At 44.5% G+C, this 15,418-nt stretch overlaps 1 protein-coding gene across 2 annotated transcripts in view; it reads right to left on the bottom strand.

Annotated features, from left to right (window-relative positions):
* LOC309383865 (NACHT, LRR and PYD domains-containing protein 12-like) overlaps positions 1-15,418 on the bottom strand; it is a 259,601-nt gene that overhangs the window by 116,073 nt on the left and 128,110 nt on the right. Inside the window, exons 9-12 of one of the 2 annotated variants that reach the window (XM_081936837.1) lie at positions 14,502-14,672; positions 8,224-8,400; positions 7,878-8,048; positions 5,491-5,661 (exon numbers count right to left, since the gene is read on the bottom strand). In XM_081936837.1, coding sequence (XP_081792963.1) covers positions 5,491-5,661; positions 7,878-8,048; positions 8,224-8,400; positions 14,502-14,672 — 690 coding nt within the window. Of the gene's footprint in view, positions 1-5,490; positions 5,662-7,877; positions 8,049-8,223; positions 8,401-10,580; positions 10,752-13,107; positions 13,279-14,501; positions 14,673-15,418 lie in introns of both variants that reach the window. The other variant, XM_081936836.1, reaches the window with a different exon arrangement.

The raw sequence follows: 15,418 nt of genomic DNA, 5'->3' as shown, positions 1-15,418 counted from the left end.
GGGACTGTGGTCACACAAGAGGCTATCCCAGCCTCCTCCCATCATGAGCTGCCAGCAGTCCTCTTCTGTTTTAAAGCCTGGAAAAAAGCTCTTGCAGGAATCTCCAACTTTGGCAACTTTAAAACTTGTGGACTTCAACCCCCAGAATTCCTCAGACAGCATAGCTGTTTACCAATCGGGTATAGTAAGTCCATCTTCTGTAAGGGAGTCCAGTTCACTCATTGAATCTGCCAGTTCTAAGCCTGTGAATCCAGATCATCTTCAAATTTCTTGAACAGGCCTTCTGTTTTCCAGCCAGTTGCTCCTACAATCTGCCAGCAAGGTTTTAGATACAGTCCATCCAGTGGTGGGATTCCAATAATTTAACAAGCGGTTCTCTGCCCTAATGACTGGCTGGGTGGTGATGACGAGTTGGCCATCGCCATTTCGACATCACTCTAGTCAAGGGGTGCCTCACTGTGTATGTCTGTGTCTGGGGAGAGAGTATGTGATAAGAGAAGAAAAGATATTTCTTAAGCCAGTGAGAGCATATATGGGATCATTCTGAATGTCCTACAAACAGTAATCTATGAATAGCATTGTAGTCTATACCTGGTTTCTTTGTTGAATTCCATTTTCAGCCACATTTATTACTCAAATATGAGGTTATTTTGGATATCAAGACATATCACCATAGTTTAATGTATGTAATCCTCACTTAACAACATGAATTGGGACGGAAAACTCTGTCAGTAAGCAATGCAGTCGTAAGACTTGTCACTGCACTGCAATAGGCCGCTTTGGCAATCCCAGTTTCCATTATTAAGTGAACCCTATGTATTTGCAGCATCTTCTGGTCATGTGATCACCACTTGCGACCTCCAGCTGGCTTTCCCGTTGACTTTGATTTCTGGAAGGCAGCAGTGAGGGCGACCAAGGGTGATCATGTGACCATGGGATGCTGCAATGTCATAATTGTGAATTGAGCATCTGAATCATGATCATGTATCTGCAGGGATGTTACAATGGCTGCAATTACAAGGACCTTTGTAAATACCCCTCATTCAGCACTGTTGTAAGTTTGAACAATGAACTGGGATATCTTAACCAAGGAACATTGGTGAGAGCTCCACTGTTCCACAAAAGGAGCCTCATGTACTGAATTGCCCTTTTAAAAAGTTTAAACTTTATTGAGGAAAAAAGGCAAACCGGAAACAAGTTACAGAAAACTTATGAAAACTTTATGCAAAATCATACATACATGTTGAATTCATCTTTGAGCTAAATATGTTCTTTTCTAGTGATAAATACATGTTATAATGATTGAAGACACCAACAGTTACAGCAAAATGAAGCAATTGCAGTACAGTCGAAATCACCTATGAGAGAGATCTGTATGAATACAGTAGTCTTCAACTTATTATCATGATGGATCATAGGAGGCTGCCCATTATAGTTGCAAGTGGTGACGGTCATTAAGCAAGCAGCTCACTCAACCCACATCCCTTCTCTCCCCCGTGCAGTTGTTAAGCAGAGCACAGAGTAGTTCCCGAAGGAGACGCCCTGGAAGGCCTAACACAAGCCCAGGCCCATTCTGCAGCCCCTCCTTGTAGCCTGGCATTTTACAGCTCCAGAGAGAAAAGTCCTCGGTTCAAACGACAGGTTGTCCTTGACTTACAACCGCCTGAAGCCTAAAACTTCCATTGCTAAGCCAGACAGATGTTAAATCCATTTTACCATGTTTTGGGCCCTTTCTTTCCACAGCTGTTAAGGGAATCACTGCTGTTGAATGACGGTTGCTAAGTGAGTCTGGCTTCCGCATTGACTTTGCTTGTCAGAAGGTCGCAAAAGGGGATCACGTGACTCCAGGACACTGCAGCCGTCGTAAATACACGCCAGTTGCAAAGCACTCACATTTCCATCATGTGACCATGGGGATGCTACGACGGTTGTTAAGTGTGAAAAGTGGTCGTAAGTCACTATTTTCATTGTCATTGTAACTTCAAATGGTCACTAAGTGAATTGCTGTAAGTCGAAGACTACCAGCACAGTGCCTGAAAGATCTTCAGACTTTCACGTGAGATACAGGGAGTCCTTGATTTACAACACTTCATTTACTGACCATTCAAAGTTACAACGGTACTGAAAAAAGTGACTTATGACCATTATTCACACTTAATGACCGTTGTAGCATCCCCATGGTCATGTGATCAAAATCCAGATGCTTGGCAACTGACTCATATTTATGACGGCTGAAGCGTCCTAGGGTCGTGTTATCACCTTTTGGGATCTTCCGACAAGAAAAGTCAATGGGGAAACCAGAATCTTTTTGCAATCATGTTACTAACTGCAGTGATTCATTAACAACTGTGGTGTAAAAAGGGACAAAACTCACTTAACAAACATGTAACTTATTAACCGACATTTTGGGCTCAATTGTGGTCGTAAATTAATATGTAATCCCCACATCTGCGCATGTGTGAGCAACCTCTGTGCGGGGGGAATTTTCCTGAAGCCTGGGGAGGGTGGAAAAAAAGGCCCAACGGGCCAACCGGAAGTTCCCGTTGGGCCTGTTTTTCGCCCCCTCTAGTCTCTGGAGGCTTTGCTGAAGCCTGGGGAGGAAGAAAAACGGCCCATTGTTCCCGAACATCCGGTTTGCCTGTTGGGCTGTTTCTCACCCTCCCCAGGCCTCAGCAAAGCCTCCAGAGCCTGTGGAGGGCAACAAACAGGCCCAATGGGCCAAGCAGAAGTTCATTCCAAAACTTCCGGTTGAGCCGTTGGGCCTGTTTTTTGCCCCCTCTAGGCTCTGGAGGCTTTGCTGATGGCTGGGGAGGGCAAAACCGGCCTCCCCCCGACCCTCCAGAAAGCCAAAAATTAGCTGGCCAGCGTGCACATGTGCACCAGACCTGAGAGCTGCCAAGGGATGCCTTGCCAGCAAATGTGGCTCCGTGTGCCACCTGTGACACGTGTGCCATAGGTTTGCCATCACGGAACTATACCCTTGAATCAGCTCATTGGGGCTTCAGGGATTCTGAAAGGAGTCGGTTCTCTGCTTCTTTGTGTTCTGCGAGGACTCTGAGCTTGCCGGTCTCTTCCATCTTTCCTGGATTCTAGCTGGAGATTCCACCATAAATGTTTCATTCCATATTCCATTCTGTTTAATGTATTCTCCATTCAACCTATAATTAAAAAAAATATGTTAACCTTCCAGCAAAAATCCCTAACAATGATATTAGAATCTGATTCATCCTAGTTAATTTCAAGGGTGATTTGTTTTCACTCATTCTAGATTGTTTTGTCTGATCAAAAAGTTTGATTTCCAGTCTCTTTGGGAAGATTTGCTATCACTACAATTCAACTGGTGTGTGCGTGTGTGTGTGTGTGTGTGTGTGTGTGTGTGTGTGTATTTTATCCTTGGTATCCCAGTGTTTCTCAAATTCATCTTCATCTTCCCCCCCCCTCAAATAACTAGGCAAACAGCTTTTTCATATTTTCATTTCATCTTAGAATCTAAGCAATGCCCTTCCCCCTTCTTTAATTTATATAGCCTGATTCTCCCTGCCCAATCAGTAGCTGAGAAGCTCACTTTCATGATTTTGTCACCTGTCCAAGATGTGAGGGGGGGGGGGGTTTAATAAAGGACAAACTGTAAGTGCTGCAGTGAGTAGGGGAGTCTTTGGTGGACTGATCTAAAGGCCAATTTTGAGTTAAGACAAGTTTTATCTGGAAGACTTCCAGAAATAGTTGATATAGGAAACTCTTTTTAAAAGGAAATCAGGAAGGTGAAAACAGTATGAAAGAAAACGGTAGCATGAGAGTGATCTCTATGTCAATTATCTTATTTGAAATAAACGGAATAGTGACATTAAAAATGGACACTATTATAATCAATATATACTTTATAGTGCTGTAAGTTGTTTAATTTCAAATGTGTTCTGAACTGATTTTACATTCTGGACTTATTGATTGGTTACTATTTCTCTGAAGTACTCTGGAACTACATATTACATATATTGTTAGTAAGAATTTGACAAACTGAAACCAATTCTATAGTGTCACCTGTTGACCCTATAGGACAAGACAAGTAATTAGAGTAAGAATTCCCTCCCCCAAATACCACAATGGATCAATCTCATTAGGTATAAACTAACTAATTGTATTGTTTTAGAAAAAGAATGAGAAAATGTAATAATTGTTTTTTTTAAATATTAATCATATGCAAAGCAATCGGGGGACAGAGAACTATCAAAATCACATTGTCTCAAATGAATATCCAATGGGAAAAATCAAGAGTTAACACATGTTTAAAGATCCCAATGGGTAGATCCCAAAGGATAGACCAAGAACACGCAGGGGGTTGCCATGTGGTAGGCAGAGTTTATCTGGGAGGCTGGAAATTACATTTAGTTTGAATAGATATTTCTTGTTAAAAGTTAATAAGGGTCTCTGCCAGCAAACTCAGGAGGAAACACGTGGCCAACAAATGGCCCCCTCCAAGAGAAGTTGAGTCATTCTGTTTTCCAGAGTGGATCTGGATTAGGATCTCTTACTGCAGCTCGGAAAAGGCCTTCATTAGATACCTTTAAGGGATAAACACCAGTGCTAACATTGTCATAGATAAAAGAGCAAGTACATTTTATAATAATCATACTAAAATAGAAGACAACATGGCCATTGAAGGGAAAGAGATGGTAGTGAAGGAAGAAAATGACAAAATATGCATCATATTGTCACCTGCAAGAACTTAAGAGACATGAGACACATTTCAACATTCTGATAAAATCTCAGCTTCCTGTCAATGCCCCAAAAGTCACCCATGTTTGACGCTTCCCTGATGCCTCCGAAGGGCGTCTGGGGGGCGGGGAGGCTCTTTTTGCCCTCCCCAGGCTCTTATAAAGCCTCTGGAGCCTGGGGAGGGGGAAAATGGCTTTAAAAAAGGCTGAACTCAGCTGGCCAGCAGGCGCATGCGTGCTGGCCAGCTGACAGGACAGCGCCTCGCGTGCCCTGACAAATGGCTCCGCGTGCCACCTGTGGCACGCGTGCCATAGGTTCGCCATCACTGTTCTAGTGAGTCGAAATGGACAGACTCAGAAAGGAAATAAAAGACAAAGAAGAATCTGAGTACATAGAAGGACATAAGATGTATTGTATAGAAATAAGTACATGGAAAGAGTAACATGAATAGAAGAAATATAAGTATAAATTATGATAGGAGTAGAAGAAAAATATGTAAAAATGGACATATAGATATATAAATGCAAAGGTGATATTTATGTTTAAAAATAAAATAAAAACAAACAAGCCTGGATAATGCACTGTTTCTCCCACTGAAAGATAATCATAAAGAGTTTTAATATGTAGATCTTTGAAAAGAAACAGGAACTGTACCATTTAAAGAACAGAAAGTTATATATTACATTTAGAATTGACTCATCCTGGATATATTTCCAGAAGATAAACATTGAAGAGATGATTGGCACATGAAAATGAAGAGAGAGAGAGGCCACTTACTGTAGTGTCTCTATTTTACATTCTGGATGGGTGAGCCCTTCGTACAACAGTCCCATGGTTTCCTCATCTGAATTCTTGAGGGTCAGTTCTAACTGTCTCAGGCTCTGGTTTCCCCTGAATACTTCTGCAAGATCTCTGCTGCAGGATTCACTCAGGCTCTCTCCAGAAATCCTGCAGACAGGAATCTCAAAATTAACATTATGTTAGGAAAAACAACCATGTATTGTATTTTTAAAGGAACTGAAGCAAATATAATAAACAATGGAAGGTAAACTGCTTCTCTCTCAATATATTTTCAAAATATTAACCTTCACAAGATGATTTTGTATAGGTCAGTGGTCGGCAAGCCACGGCTCGCGAGCCACATGCGGCTCTTTACACACTTTAATGCGGCTCTTCTGTGTGCCGGGCGCCCGCTCCCCTCCCTCCTCTCGGGCAGCCACCCCAAAAGTCAGGACTCTGCTGCTAGCCTCTGTCAGTGCGCGCCCTGTGTGCAGCCCCGGCGGCCGGCTCCACACAGCTCCAGTCGGCACTGTTCCCTCTAAGGTGCGCGCCTGTGCGGCCGCGCACATGCCTAGAGTACGCCACGCACTAATTTCTAACTGCCGCGCAGCGCCAGCATCGCATATTTGGTGTGGACACGTGGTCTCCAGCCAGCTCCAGCTAAACACAGTTCATTGCCGCCTGACTTGTGACTTCAGGATTCTCCTTAATCAGTAGGTCAAAAATAAAAAAGGGAAAGGGGCACTTCAAAACAATGATTAGGGAGGATCCTGAAGTCGGGCGGTGCTGAGAAGCAAGGAGGCAGAAAAAGAAACGGAGGCCAAGGAGCTTCCCCCCACCCCCTCCCAGCAAAAATCTAACCGGGGAGCTGGGAGGGGGCGGGGGGAACCTCCTTGGCCTCCGTTTCTTTTTCTGCCTCCTTGCTTCTCAGCCCCGCCCGACTTCAGGATCCTCCCTAATCATTGTGGGTTGAAAAGAAAAAAGGGAAAGGGGCGCTTAAAGTTTCAAAATATTGGAGCAAAATATCACTTCAGAGGCAACAGGTCTCATGGGGAATTAGACCTGGAGTTTCACTGCCCCACCCGGTCAAACCTCGCTTTCCATGTATGCCGCATGATCAGCTAATTTGCTACTGCCCGCCGGTTCCCTGATAAGATTTTTGCGGGGGGGGGGGGGAGAGAAGCTCCTTGGCCTTCATCTCTTTTTCTCCCTCCTCGCTTCTTGTGGCTCCACCAATAGGGGAGCAAGGCCTGCCCAGCGCCAGGCTTTGGGCTAACACAGAGGTCTGCAAAGTTGGCTGTTTTAAGACTGGTGGACTTCAATTCTCAGAATTCTGGGAGTTGAAGTCCACCAGTCTTAAGAGCCAATTTTGCAGATCCCTGGACAGCCCGGTCACATGACATGACATCATGCTTTGTGACCACATTTCTGACTAATAAAAATTCCAGTCCCACCCACGTTGTAATGTTAAATCATTTGGAGCAAATTAAAATCACTACTTTATAAACAAAAGGAAGGTGTTTTTTTTCCTCTTATTTGTTATGGTAGAGCCATTTTAACAATCTATTTAATTTGCAAGTAGTATGGAGTTTAGACATTTTTTAGAATTAAAATCTTAACTACAATATAAGTACTTTAAAGTCATCCACACAGTTTACTGGGTTGTAGGAAGAGTAAGATTTGAAAAAAGTGTGGTTAAAATATTTTTCACTTCATTTTTTTAGAGTTTTGGATAATGCAATTTCCTATTCTGTTTAGCTATTCATTACTTTTTCCAATAGCAAGCAACTTCTGTGTGAGCAATCATGAAAAACAATAAGATTTTATGAGTCAAATTATTTTTTCATATTAAAAATAATAAAATTTAATGTATTGCCATTAGTTTTGCAGTAGTAGTAGGTTACTGAAACCACCTGTATAGAGAGGAACAAATTCCCACAAATTTTTAAACAATCAGCAAGCATTGTTGAACATGCAGGCAATAAACCCTTGAGTTTACAAATTAATGATGGAAGAAAACTCTTAGATGTGAATGAGACTTTATGTATGGGGATTTTAATAATTTTACTCATTTAAAATAGCAAATTGCACACAATACATTCACAGAAGCATACAGTGTATAGACAACTTTTGCAATTGAATGTCGTTCTAAAGTTTTTGTTTTATTAGTTGTGTTATTTGTATCCTCCCGACCTATGTGGATACTTGCATGCAGAATATTCTCAATAAAAACTTATTGAAACTAAAAACAGTGTACCATCCTATGTATTTTCGGTTTTAAAAATGTGGCTCTCAAAATAAATTTCAATCGTGGTTTTGGCGAGATTTGGCTCAGTTGAAAAAAAAGGTTGCCCACCACTGGTATAGGAAAATGCATTACTTACCTTAGCTTCTTTATTGTACATTCTGGATCATTCAGGCCACCACATAATAGTTCCATTGTTTTGTCATCAGGGCTTTTGAAGGACAGTTCTAATGCTATCAATCTCTGGTTTTTCCTGAATACTTCTGCAAGATCCCTGCTGTAGGATTCACTCAATATCTCTCCATGAAGCCTGCAGAGAACAATACGAACAGTTAAAAAAAATTGGAATCTGTTCTTATAGGAATCGAAGGGAATGAGATTATGTATGGCAATTGAACAGCCTCACCCTGGATATATTTTCAGAATATTAAATATAAAAAGAACAGTTGCACAGATGAAACTGAAAGGAAAAAACAGTCACTTACTCTAGGGTCTCTATTGTACATTCTGGTTGTTTGAGGCCCCCACACAGTACTTCCATTGTTTGATGGCAAAAATGTTGATAATTGAAGGACAAGCATAATGTTCTTAATCTCTGGTTTTTCCTGAGAACTTCTGCAAGATGCCTGCTGCTAGTTTCACACAGGCTGTATCCATAAAGCCTGCAGATACAAGTCCGAAAATGTACAATTATTTCTGTGAAAACAAGCCCCGGATTATTGAGCCCATCACACAATAGTTCAATTGTTTTGCCATCAGGGTTTCTGAAGAACAGATCAATCTCTCTCAATCTCTGGTTTTTCCTGAGTAATTCTGCAAGATGCCTGCTGCAGGATATTGTCCAGATCTCTCCACCAAGGCTGCAGACGTGAGTTTGAAAAATTACAAGTGTTTCTTGAGAATCCATCATGCAAAGTATTTTATTGGAACTGGAGGGAATGTGATCATAGAGTGAATTCAGAATGGATTGGGACCTTTAGGCTCCCACCCTTGGCCGCACCTAGTTCACCTCAAGCCATCTGCCTCACCCCATTTACAGGTGTCTTTTCTATTCAGCTGGCCCTCCCCCAGCGATTCTCTCTGGCCCTCCACCCCTTGCCCTTCAGTTTGGCTCATTCACCCAGTTTGTCCCGGGTGTTTTGCTCCATGGGACAAAAAGGCACCAGTCAATCAGGTGGAAGGTGGCAATGATGGCCCTGGGAAGGGTGACCAAGAGGGCTCAGAGGGGGGTGCGATTGTTGACAGGTTACGGGAGAGAGCAAGTGGGGAAGGCAGGGAAACTCTACCTTTATGCAGCTCATCCTGGTGCTGGTAGAGGAAAGCGGCAAATGCTGCCTGCACACTACTCCTGATGGGGAAGGGGGTGGGGGGAGTGCACAAAGGGGGAGCAGACAAACTGCCCATTCAGTATCAGCCTGGTGTCCATGTGCAGAGGCAATGGTGGTGGTGGTAGTGGTGAAAATGAGAAGTCACCGTGGGCAATAGACAGGCAGCAGTGGGCGTGGCCTTCCCAATTTGACCTCTCACTGCCATTGCCTCTGCGTCTGACCTCTGGCTTAACTCTGAATGGGCAGTTGAGCTGCGCACCCATTTTGAACCACACCATTCTACACCCCCACCCACCCCCCAACACCACCATCAGCCATGTTTACTGTTGATGCACTGCTTCCCCCTCAGCCCCCCAGGAGATGTGGACAGGCGTTTGCCTTCCTACTAGCACCAGATCTGCAGGAAGCATTTGCCTGCTTCCTCCCAGCCTCCCAGGAACTGCGTATAGGCAGCATTTGCCTGCTGCCCCCTCCAGCACCACCACGAGTTGTATGCAGGCAGCGTTTGCCTGCCTTCCCCACTTACTCTCTTCTGTAACGTGTCACTAATCACATCTCCCTCCTAACCCCCTTGGCCACCTTTCCTAGCCCCATCGTTGCCATATGGCACCCAATTGGCTGGCAGTTTTTTGTACCATGGAGCGAAACACCTGGGATAAATGGTGTTTCAGAAAAAGGGCCAAGCTGAAGAGCAAGGGTCAGAGGCCCAGAAGTCCATTGGCCAGGGAGAATCACCGGGAAAGGGCCAGCAGAGGAGGAAAGCTGGATGTGAATGGGCTGAGGTTTGTGGCTGGAAGCAAAGGCGCCATGGCCAAGGATGGGAACCTGAAGGTCCTAGACCCATTCAGAAATTACTCAGACCCCCTTCACTTTTGCCAATTTTTTTATGCTGCAGCCTGATTCTATAGTTGTTCAAATTCATTTTTTTTCTCATTAACTTACACTCAATATCTCAATGACAGGGAGATTTTTTTTTTTTTAGAAATGTCTGTAAATTTATTAAAAAGAAAAAACTGAAATATCCCATTGGCATAAGTATCCAGACTCTTCATTCAGTACTTTGTTGAAGCATCTTTGGCAGCAATTGCAGCCTCGAATCTTTTTGTGTATGTTGCAACAAGCTTTGCACACCTGGATTGGGGGATTTTCTGTCAATCTTCCTTGCAAATCCCATCATGCTCAGTCAGATTGGATGACAACAGCCACTGGACAGCCACTTTCATGTCCCTCCAGAGATGCTCATTAGGGTTCAAGTCAGGACTCTGGTTGGGCCACTCTAGGACATGCACAGAGTTTTCCCTAAGCCACTGCCCTGCCGCCTGTCCCCCCCTCCCAGCCACACCAGAAAAAAAAATGCAATTGTTTCTTGAATATCAGGTATGCAATGTATTTTATAGGAGCTGTAAGAGAGTAGGGCCATGTATGGTAACTGAATTGACTCTAGATATATTTCTAAAATATTAACAGCCAAAAGACACTTATGCAGATCAAACTGAAAGTAAATAGTCACTTACTTTAATGTCTCTATTGTGCATTGTGGATGTTTGAGCCCATCGCACACTAGTTCCATTATTTCATGGCCTGAGAACTTGATGCCCAAGTAGAACTCTCTCAATCTCTGGTTTATCCTGAGTACCTCTGCAAGATGCCTGCTATCAGATTCTGTCAGTAAATCTGCAGTAAGTCTGAAGTCCAAAATAATCACAATTATTTCTTGAAAAATAACTATGGATTGTTTTTAATAGGAATTCAAGGGAATGTATTTATGGCAACTGAACTGCTTTTCCTTGGATATATTTTCAAAATATTACTCAATTTGGAATATTTCTGTTCATCAAAATGAAAGGAATAAAGGTTGAAGAGAGCAAGGGGGAAGGCAGGCAAATCCTAACTGCTCACAGCTCATCCTGGTGATGGTAGGGGAAAGCAGCCAAATGCACACTATTCCTGATGGGGAAGGGGGTGGGGAGTGCACAGTGGGGGAGCAGCCAAACTGCCCGTTCGGCATCAGGCTGGAGTCCAGGTGCAGAGGCAATGGTGGTGGTGGTGGTGAAAATGAGAAGCTACCGTGGGCAATGGGCAGGCATCAGTGGGTGGGGGCTTCCAAATTTGACCACTCACTGCCATTCCCTTGCATGTGGACCCTGGCTTAAGTCCGAATGCAGTTAATTTTGCACCACACCATTCTAAACTGCCCACACACCACCCACCATCAGCCACATTTACCATCGATGCAATGATGCCCCCCCCAGCCTCCCAGGAGCAGCACACAGGCAGTGTTTGCCTGCTGCCCCCTTCCAGCACCAGAACGAGTTGTATGCAAGCAGCATTTGCCTGCCTGCCCTCCTTCCCGCCACTCTGTAACCTATCACTAATCACAACCCCCTCCTAAAGCCCTTGGCCACCCTTCCCAGCCTCATCATTGCCATCTGGCACCCAATTGGCTGGCACCTTTTATATATGGAGCGAAAAACCTGGTATAAATGGTCTTTCAACAAATGGTCCAAGACAAAGAGCAAGGGTCGGAGGCCCAGATCCCCATTGGCTAGGGAGAATCACCTGGAAAGGGTCAGCAGAGGAGGAAAGCTGGCTGTGAATGGACTGAGGTGGGTGGCTGGAAGCAAAGCATGGCCAAGGGTAGGAGCCTGAAGCTCCTAGACCAGAGATGGCGAACCTTTTTTGGCTCACGTGCCACAAGTGGGGGGAGCGCAGGGGGGTCGAGTGCGGGCGTGCCGCACCCATAATGCAACGCGCGACCCCCCCAGTGCGTATGCGCGCACAACGCGCGACCTCCCCCATTTTTACATGTTTTTTTTGCCCTCCCCAGGCTCCAGGGGCTTTATAGGAGCCTGGGGAGGGCAAAAAGAGCCTTCCCCGGCCCTCCGGAGGCTTCAGGGACTGTCTGGAGGCTTCCCTGAAGCCTTCGAAGCGCTTAAAACCACCCTCCGAGCAATCCGGAAGTGACTTCCGGGTTGCTCGGAGGGTGGTTTTAAGCGCTCTGAAGGCATCAGGGAAGCCTCAGACGGTCCCTGAAGCCTTCGGAACACTTAAAACGACCCTCCGAGCAACCCAGAAGTCACTTCCGGATTGCTCGGAGGGTGGTTTTAAGCGTTCCGAAGGCTTCAGGGACGGTCCCTGAAGCCTCCGGGGGGGGCGGGGTAGGCTCTTTTCGCCCTCCCCAGGCTCCTATAAAGCCTCTGGAGCCTGGGGAAGGTGAAAAATAGCTTTTAAAAAGGTGAAATCAGCTGGCCAGCGCGCGCATGCGTGCTGGCCAGCTGACAGGGCAGCGCTTCACGTGCCCTAACAAATGGCTTCGCGTGCCACTTGTGGCATGCATGCCATAGGTTCACCATCACGGTCCTAGACCCATTCAGAAATTACTCAGACCCCCTTCACCTTAGTCATTTTTTTAATGTTGGGGCCTGATTGTATACTTGCTGTAATTCATTTTTTTCTCATTAACTTACACTCAATATCTGAATGACAAGGAGATTTTTTTTTTTTTTTAGAAATGTCTGTAAATTTATTAAAAAGAAAAAACTGAAATATCCCTTTGGCATAAGTATCTTGACTCTTCATTCAGTACTTTGTTGAAGCATCTTTGGCAGCAATTGCAGCCTCGAATCTTTTTGGGTATGTTGCAACAAGCTTTGCACACCTGGATTGGGGGATTTTCTGTCATTCTTCCTTGCAAATCCCATCATGCTCAGTCAGGTTGGATGACAACCGCCAGTGGACAGCCATTTTCAGGTCCCTCCAGAGATGCTCATTAGGGTTCAGGTCAGGGCTCTGTTTGGGCCACTCTAGGACATTCACAGAGTTTTCCCTAAGCCACTGCCCTGCCACCTGTCCCCCCTCCCAGCCGCACTAGAAAAAAGATGCAATTGTTTCTTGAATATCAGGTATGCAATGTATTTTATAGGAGCTGTAAGAGAATAGGGCCATGTATGGCAACTGAATTGACTCTCTAGATATATTTCTAAAATATTAACAGCCAAAAGACACTAATGCAGATCAAACTGAAAGTAAATAGTCACTTACATTAATGTCTCTATTGTGCATTGTGGATGTTTGAGCCCATCGCACAATACTTCCATTTTTTCATCGTCGTCGAAGATGATGTCCAAGTGTAACTCTCTCAATCTCTGGTTTTGACTGAATACTTCTGCAAGATGCCTGCTAATAGATTCAGACACGAAACCTCCAGAAAGTCTGTAGTCCAAAATAATCACAATTAGTTCTTGAAAAATGATTATGGATTGTTTTTTAATAGGAATTCAAGGGAATGTATTTATGGCAACTGAACTGCTTTTCCTTGGATATATTTTCAAAATATTACTCAATTTGGAATATTTCTGTTCATCAAACTGAAAGGAATAAAGGTTGAAGAGAGCAAGGGGGAAGGCAGGCAAATCCTAACTGCTCCCAGCTCATCTGTTGCTGGTAGGGGAAAGCAGCCAAATGCTGCCTGCACACTACTCCTGATGGGGAAGGGGGTGAGGGGAGTGCACAGTGGGGGAGCAGCCAAACTGCCCGTTCGGCATCAGGCTGGAGTCCAGGTGCAGAGGCAATGGTGGTGGTGGTGGTGGTGGTGAAAATGAGAAGCTACCATGGGCAATGGGCGGGGTCAGAGGCCCAGAAGCCCATTGGCCAGGAAGAATCACCTGGAAAGGGCCAGCAGAGGAGGAAAGCTGGATGTGAATGGGCTGAGGTGGGTGGCTGGAAGCCAAGGACACATGGCCAAGGGTGGGAACCTGAAGCTCCTACACCCATTCAGAAATTACTCAGACCCCCTTCACTTTTGTCAATTTTTTTATGCTACAGCCTGATTGTATACTTGCGGTAATTCATTTTTTTCTCATTAACTTACACTCAATATCTCAATGACAAGGAGATTATTTTAAAGAAATGTCTGTAAATTTATTAAAAAGAAAAAACTGAAATATCCCATTGGCATAAGTATCCAGACTCTTCATTCAGTACTTTGTTGAAGCATCTTTAGCAGCAATTGCAGCCTCGAATCTTTTTGTGTATGTTGCAACAAGCTTTGCACACCTGGATTGGGGGATTTTCTGTCATTCTTCCTTGCAAATCCCATCATGCTCAGTCAGGTTGGATGACAACTGCCAGTGGACAGGCATTTTCATGTCCCTCCAGAGATGCTCATTAGGGTTCAAGTCAGGACTCTGGTTGGGCCACTCTAGGACATGCACAGAGTTTTCCCTAAGCCACTGCCCTGCCGCCTGTCCCCCTTCCCAGCCCCACCAGAAAAAAATGCAATTCTTTCTTGAATATGAGGTATGCAATGTATTTTATAGGAGCTGTAAGAGAGTAGGGCCATGTATGGTAACTGAATTGACTCTAGATATATTTCTAAAGTATTAACAGCCAAAGGACACTTATGCAGATCAAACTGAAAGTAAATTGTCACTTACATTAATGTCTCTATTGTGCATTGTGGATGTTTGAGCCCATCACACAATAGTTTCATTTTTTCATCGTCTTTGCAGTAGATGTTCAAGTGTAACTCTCTCAATCTCTGGTTTATCATGAGTACTTCTGCAACATGCCTGTTATCAGATTCAATCAGGATCTCTCCAGAAAGTCTGAAGTCCAAAATAATCTCAATTAGTTCTTGAAAAATAATTATGGATTGTTTTTAATAGGAATTCAAGGGAATGTATTTATGGCAATTGAACTGCTTTTCCTTGGATATATTTTCAAAATATTACTCAATTTGGAATATTTCTGTTCATCAAAGTGAAAGGAATAAAGGTTGAAGAGAGCAAGGGGGAAGGCAGACAAACCCTACCTGCTCCCAGCTCGTCCTGGTGATGGTAGGGGAAAGCAGCCAAATGCACACTATTCCTGATGGGGAAGGGGGTTGTGGGTGCACAGTGGGGGAGCAGCCAAACTGCCCATTCGGCATCAGGCTGGAGTCCAGGTGCAGAGGCAATGGTGGTGGTGGTGGTGGTGAAAATGAGAAGCTACCGTGGACAATGGGTAGGCATCAGTGGGTGGGGGCTTCCTAATTTGACCTCTCACTGCCATTCCCTTGCATCTGGATTCTGGCTTGAGTCCAAATGGAATTAATTTTGCACCACACCATTCTAACCTGCCCATACACCACACACCATCAGCCGCATTTACCATCGATGCAATGATGCCCCCCAGCCTCCCAGGAAAAGCACACAGGCAGTGTTTGCCTGCTGCCCCCTTCCAGCACCAGATCGAGCTGTTTGCAAGTAGCATTTGCCTGTCTGCCCTCCTTCCCCCCACTCTGTAACCTATCACTAATCACAACCCCCTCCTAGATCTCTTGGCCACCCTTCCCAGCCTCTTCATTGCCATC

Source organism: Natrix helvetica (genome assembly GCF_964273705.1).
Source record: "Natrix helvetica genome assembly, chromosome: 1".
Classification (NCBI taxonomy): Eukaryota; Metazoa; Chordata; class Lepidosauria; order Squamata; family Natricidae; genus Natrix; species Natrix helvetica.
This window is presented reverse-complemented; position numbering and strand designations above follow the sequence as displayed.